This window comes from Charadrius vociferus, unplaced genomic scaffold, assembly GCF_000708025.1.
Source record: "Charadrius vociferus isolate BGI_N301 unplaced genomic scaffold, ASM70802v2 scaffold1434, whole genome shotgun sequence".
NCBI lineage: Eukaryota > Metazoa > Chordata > Aves > Charadriiformes > Charadriidae > Charadrius > Charadrius vociferus.
Window position 1 is genome coordinate 21356 of NW_009647937.1, and position 6559 is coordinate 27914.

Genomic DNA, 6559 nt, shown 5'->3' on the forward strand with positions numbered 1-6559 from the left:
GGCGGCGCCCCCCCCCTGCCGACAACCCTTGTACCAAAAAACCCTCCAGCTGCCCACAGACCTGCCATCAGGGCTTACGGAAGGACGATGCCAGCACTGAGCCATGCATCCACTTGAGTTCAGCCAGCCACATGCAGCACAAACCCCAGCAGCGCACAGGCATGGGGACCACGGCAGGGAGCATCACACCAACAGCACACAGACCAGCTGCGAGGACCTGCCTGCCAGCTCCCCAGCAATCCCCACCACTCTCCTCAAAACCCAGGCTGTGTGGGATGCGCAGCGGGCTGGAAAGCTAAACTACACCAAGAGAAAAACAGCCCCTGTCCCCCTCACTGCAGCAGGGACTCCCCTCCCCTGCCTGCAGTCCAGCAGGGCAGGAAACCCGCCAGCAGCCGGGCTCTGCCCACGGGAAACGCTGTGCAGCGGCACGAGAAGAGGCCCCAGGCCAGCAGAGCTTCCTGCAGCTGCACCTCCCGACAGCCTCCCACCAGAAAACACCGAGCAAAAGCATTCGGCCAAGCAGTGCCCACAAGGGATAGCGGGAACATCCCCAGGGGGAGACCCAAGCCCCCATCGGGTTCATCTGCATCCGAAAGTTTCCCAGTGCTGGCCAGACCTCTAAGGCCCAACTTTAACCACTCCTGCTCTATCTGAAATAAAAAAAATGGGTCTGCCTCTACAGGGAGAGGCTCGTTGTAGCTTGATGCAGAGCCACACCAGAGCAGGTGGGTAAAACGCTCTACATCAGGGCCTGCTGCTTTGCAGCATCACTCAGTGTAAGCCACTCATGAGCCCTTATGATTTCAATTTTCAAGGGGACCAGGAGAAAGCCAGGTGACATTTACTCAACCCCAAGTATCCAGCACATCTGGGGTTTCGGCAAACCGGCGGCAGAGGCAACAAGACGTGCCTCGTGGTTGCCCACCAGCCAGCCAGGGTGCCACAGGACTGGTTCCTGCAGAGGGAATTCATTCAGACAAAGAGCTCTTTGCTGCCTGTCTGATTTGTCACACGGGAGATTACATCGGAGGAAAAAAAAGCTTTTATTTTTTTCCCCTTCAAAGTGGGTTTTTCTCCCTCCCTGCATTTCTCTTGAAATTAATTTTCGGCATTTAGCAGCATTTTCCCATGACTCTCTGCGGTTCCCTTGGCCAGGCGCCAGCCCTGGTACCGCTCCTCCACCAAAGATGTCTGCATCTGATTGATCCTCTGGCCAGCGAACGAGCAAGAGAGAGAGGAGAGGAGCCCTAATAGCACATTAATAAATAAGAGAAGCCTTTACGGTTATTCCACTCACCGAAACAAACATCTCAGCAAAACAAACCAACATGGGATAAACTTACGTCACGGGCCGGGAAGACAATCCTGGCTGGGAAGTGGGTCAGCTCAGGGAGCACGAGAGCATCGTTTTCAGCATCTCTGGAGCGTACGTGTGTGCGGAGGGGGGGAGAGGGCACCCTGCTCCCCTGCGCTGATTTATGCACAGGTTTAGAGGGGAGCGAGCCCAGCCAAGCCAGTTAGCACAGGCAGCAATTCGCGCCTCGCTCCTGGGCAAGGCGGCCGAGAGATTTCAGAGGGCACCGGAGTGGCAAGGCAGCGCAGCGACAGCCTGCGCTAGCTCTCGCTGCGGAGACCGAAGATAACCACCACTGCCGGCTTCTCACGCACAACGCCAACGTTGACACACTTAAACTTCATCTCCAGGCTGCGGGTCTGGTATGCATTAAAGCTGCCTTCCAGTCTCCCATCTTCTGGTATTCGGTGCTTTGTTCTTCCAAGGTAGCTGCTGCCTCTTCCCCCGGCCCCGGGCGTATGCTGTCCTGCAGGAGGCCCGGAGAAGGCAGAAGTGGAAGAGCAACCCCTCCAGACCCAGGGAGTCCAACCGCTGACTCTCTAGGCCAGAGATATTCATCAGGACCATTCTTGCACCGTTTCCCAAACAATCCGCAGGCCTGGCAACGTTGTGGGTGCCCGACCTGGCTGTCAGGCGGTCTCCAGCACCAAACCCACAAAAAGATAGTGTGAGGACGGTCTCCTTCGGAAATTTCCACTGGCAAAAACAGATTCACAATGGCAAGTTCCTGCAGACGTTGGGGTGCCCTGCCCCTGGCCTAGCCCCTGTAGAGCCGGGTTGGGAAGCACGTATGATGTCTGGATGTTGAAAAGTTGGTGGCAGGAAAGTCAGAGCTGAAAGCGGACTCCCTCCAGCAGCACACTGGCTAGCCAGATAGAATTAAGCCTTCTGGTTTTGGTGTAGAGATTGCAATGGCAGGACCAGCTCAGGAGTGAGGATCACCAAGCACCAGTGAGAAAAGGCTCAGGACTCGAAGCTGTTGGAGCACAGCAAGGGTACACCACGGACCTGCCTCTTCCCAGCTGGGCAGAGACCGGGGCTGCCCAATGCAAGTATTCACACACACCTTCAACCCACCTGCCAACAAGCAATCCCTATTTCACATCCCTTACTCCTGAGCCGGACCAAAGAGCGCTTGCAGCATGTTTGACTCTCTAACCCTGTCTGGAGGAGGACCCAGCCCAGCACCCTGGTTGCCATCTCTGAGCCAGGCACCCATCTCCCCCAGGCTGGGCCCTCCTGCTCTGGACAAGGCACTGCTGAGAACGAAGAAGCTCACTTGGCAAAGGAGACCTCCCGACCTTGCTGCGGCCAGCATCCAGGACAAACAGCTGGTTTTGTCAGTGCACGGAAAGCCTGCGCCATTCCTGATGGCTCCACGCAGAAGGATGAGCCAGGCATTTCCTTGGGCTAGCCGGCAGACAGGGAGATATGGATTTGTTAGAGCTTCAAACACTCAAGGGCTTTGGGTGATGAGGGGGATTTCCAGATAAACTTTAAGCTACTTACAGCCTCTACAAACTCCCCGAGATCCTCTGATGAAGATGAATAACACGAGCGATACTAAGAGAACCACACAAAGCTGGAGACATGCAGCATTAAACCACACGCGTTTCCTTTTTCTCCCTTCTTCCCTCTAGCCTTGGCTTTGCTGAGAAGACCTAACGGTCACGAACCTACAGGGACAGGGTCAAGTGCTACAAGCGAATTCCAAAGTTGCAAAAGAGGTTTTGTCATCTTCCACCAGCGTAGGCCAAGAAGCTGATCTCAGAAACCCTGGGCAGACAGGGAAATCCCAGAGCAGTTTTAGGTGAAGCTGGAGCAGTCACGTCACTTGTGAGGATGGCAGACACACCTGGGAAAATCCCCGTCGGGAAACAGGACACACTTACCCAGAGAGGTGCTGACCCCTTGGAGAAAGGGACACGCTCCACCACAAAGGTCAGAGCTCCCCCTCGACCCTGTTTGAAAGACTCATTTAGGCTTTACTATCCCTAAGAGCAGCAGCTCTCCTCTCCTGGCCCTGGAAAGGCTAGAGGCCACCATTACGTAACTGCTCCTCCCGTCCCTGCACCCTGGCAGCCCACAGCAATTCGGCAGTGGGCTCTCCTTGTCAACTGCCGCAACCCACAGCACCCTACGGTGATGCTGCAGCACGTGCTGGCCCTGGGGAGCACTTCTCAACCCTGTTCCATGCTGGCTTCCCAAAAGCAGCCCTCCTCTCTCCCTCCCCAGGCACGCCTGGCTCTTCTGCAAGCCTTTGACCGCAGAGAGGGGAAGGAATGACACCAGCCAGGGAGAAGAGAGCTCAGCCTGCCCCAGCTCGCCCCTCGGGGTCCCTGCCAATGGGGCCAGATGAGCTGTGAAGCAGCCGGAGAGGTGCACAAAATCAGCATCACAGATAAAGGGAGAGGCGAGGCGCCAAGCCTATCTGTGCACTCCCATTATCTTGGACACTCCTGCAACGACAGCACCTTATCACCGGCATTAAGCCATGGCTCCTCACTGTCCCACTGAGGTCCCCACAGAGCCCAGGTTCCACTTTGAGGCTCCAAGCTCTTCACCCAAACCCAAGTACTCCTGGATCTTCCAAGGACAAGCCCATGGACACAACCTTCCCCACATGCCGAGACTGGCACCATCCAGGTCTCCAGCCTGTGCAGAGGCAGGAGGAAAGAGGCAGGCAGGGCAATCATCCACCCTCCAGACCTGTTAGTCACAGAGTTTGGGGGGCTCCTCTCCTCGCAGCAGTACAGCAACTCGGGCAAATCCCCGAGACCCCCACGCATGCATCCTCCTGAGTGGGTTCGGTGTGTCAGCAGGTCCCCTCATCCCCACCTTCGAGTCATCCTTCTCCAAAGGAGCGGGGACAGTCACACGCAGCAATGTCAAAGCTCCTCTCCATTTACCAGAGCGCTGCTGCTTCAGCACTTTCCAGTGGCTAATGGAGTGGCTCAGCGCTGCGAGAGGAGCGGGTCGATGGGGAGGCAGGGGGGAGAATCGAGCAGCTCCTGCCTGCCCTGCTGTAGGTTAACCAGCTGCAGTGGGAGATTAGCAGGAATTTTAGCAATCTTGAGGTGGCTTACTTCCCCTTCCCCTCAGTCTCCAAATCCTCCGTTAACCTCTTACGCTAAGAGGAAGAACACAAAAGTTTAATGAGCTCCGACAAGTTTTCAGAACGTTTTTTAAGCATCCTCCGCTCCTTTAGCTATTAATTAGCAACGAGGAAGAACCACTACTGGGAGAGGCTTAGGCACGGACTCAACTGCTCTCGCTGCTGCCCGTGTACACTTCAGCGCAGCTCAAATGCTCTCAGAGGGCCCCAAAAGAGGCTCCAGAGAAACCCAGTTCTTGCAGTACTTCCCACAGCCTGTGCTGCAATTTTCCAAGGGCACCACGTTTAATTTAGCAGCCTCACACTAACTTGCATGAGCAACTGCATAAAGCTGACTCCATTTTGCAGCTGGTTTATTTTTATGAACAGGTTTTCACCTCTCAGCGTTGCAGTTTGAGAACTATAATTTAATGTAACTGATACCCTCTGACTGACCACCTCTACGTACCGGTTAGCCACAGGGTGTTTCTGTAACAAAATCCTCCTCGCTCCAGCACCAGCCGAAGGCCTCACGGCATTCAATCACACAGAGGCTTGAGGAATACCTGGAAGGATGCTGCACCTTTGTTTCCTTCTGTTTTTAAAATCCAGAGCCGCAGCACAGTGTGGGCAAGGTCACAGAGGCAGAAAGTTTGCAGAAGTGCTCGGTCTCAACTCCGGCGCCACATGCCAGCCCGCCCTCTCCATCCGCCAAGGAGGACTGCAAGCACCCATCTTATCCGGATCAATAGGAACCGGGCCTGGGGCGTTCTGTCACTAAGGATGCAACGCAAGACACACAGTTTCGATCTAACTGAGAGAAGCAGCCCCCGGAGACTGGGTAAAGGGGAAAAAAATCCCAAGATGGAAATAGGAGAATGGGCCCCACGAGCCTCGTTTGGCACTTTGTTCTCGTCCACTGGTTCAGTTTCAAGCCTTCCTGAAAATGAGGCATTGTCCCAAGGCGTATTATGAAATTCCCAGACCACGTCATGCAAGGAGAACACTTACAGCATTTGCAAGGGGGCCGGGTGGGAGAGAAATCCCAGACTATTCCAGGAAACGCAAGGAGACATCCCTGAAATGACTTCCCCTCTAGCCAGGAGGGGAAGGGAGGACCTCCCACCTCGCTCCCTGTACCCAGCCAAAAACTAGGTCAGTGACACAGCCCCGCTCGCATCCAGAGCTCCACTCCAGACCCCAGGACACACAGAAGGGTCCAGCCACGAGGGTGAGAATGGGGGGCAACCTTGCCCCCTCCCTTAGCCTGACAGGTTTCCTGCAGGAGAGCCCAGTCGGCTCCCCAGCCCCGTTACAGGGGCAGGCAGTTCCTTCTCTGCTTCCTCCCTGGCACCGCAACGGTGCCAGCTGGCTTGAATGAGAAAACCCGCTTCGGCCTCTCCCTGGCCCTTTATCAGACGAAACAAAGGACAAAAATTCCCACACCTCGCTTTCAAAGGCTTCCTCTGCCCCCTTCCCAGTTTCTGAGGCATAGGAACTGCTATATCTGACTGGCACCCCTCAAACACCTTTAGAAGACACACAAGGAGCTCAGCCTGGTCTTCAAAACCAAGGGCTTGAGCTACAGCGCCCTCAGACCGCTTTCCCCCAAGTCGAGGGGAGAGAGGGGGAATGACATATCCACTGCTTCGCATCCCAGAGCCAAAACACCTCTCTTCTAGAAAGTCCCCTCCCTCCCTTGACCTTGACACAGACACCGGCCCCGGTGCTCACTCACCCACCCACCCATCCATCCATCCTCACTGGAGAGGGGATGGGACGGGGGTCCTTCCTTCGGGCTTGGCACAACGGGGCTTGACCAACCCGGGAGGGCATCCCCCCCTTTACCGTGTCAACCGTCCCCACCGCCGCCCCCGGGTACCCACCGAGGGAAGGGAAGCCATGGAGGAAGAGGGGGGTGGGGAAGGCTCCGGGGAGCCCGGTACTCACCGCTGTGCGAGCTGAACCACCGCGGTGCGATGTGGAGGGGCAGCGCATCGGCCAGCGAGGCCCTGGCGCCCAGGTACAGCATCCCGTCTCTATGGTGACCGCCTCCCGTCTCCTGGTAACCGTTGCCATGGGCGTACGTGGAGTCGGAGCCCGGACCG

The 6559-nt window shown here is 56.2% G+C and overlaps 1 protein-coding gene across 1 annotated transcript in view; it reads right to left on the minus strand.

Moving 5' to 3' along the window:
* ZNRF1 (zinc and ring finger 1, E3 ubiquitin protein ligase) overlaps positions 1-6558 on the minus strand; it is a gene marked incomplete at its 5' end in the record, with an annotated part of 21050 nt that extends 14492 nt beyond the window's left edge. The window contains one exon of the mRNA XM_009883154.1: positions 6402-6558. Coding sequence (XP_009881456.1) covers positions 6402-6558 — 157 coding nt within the window. The remainder of the gene's footprint in view (positions 1-6401) is intronic.
* Position 6559: the final 1 nt, after the last annotated feature.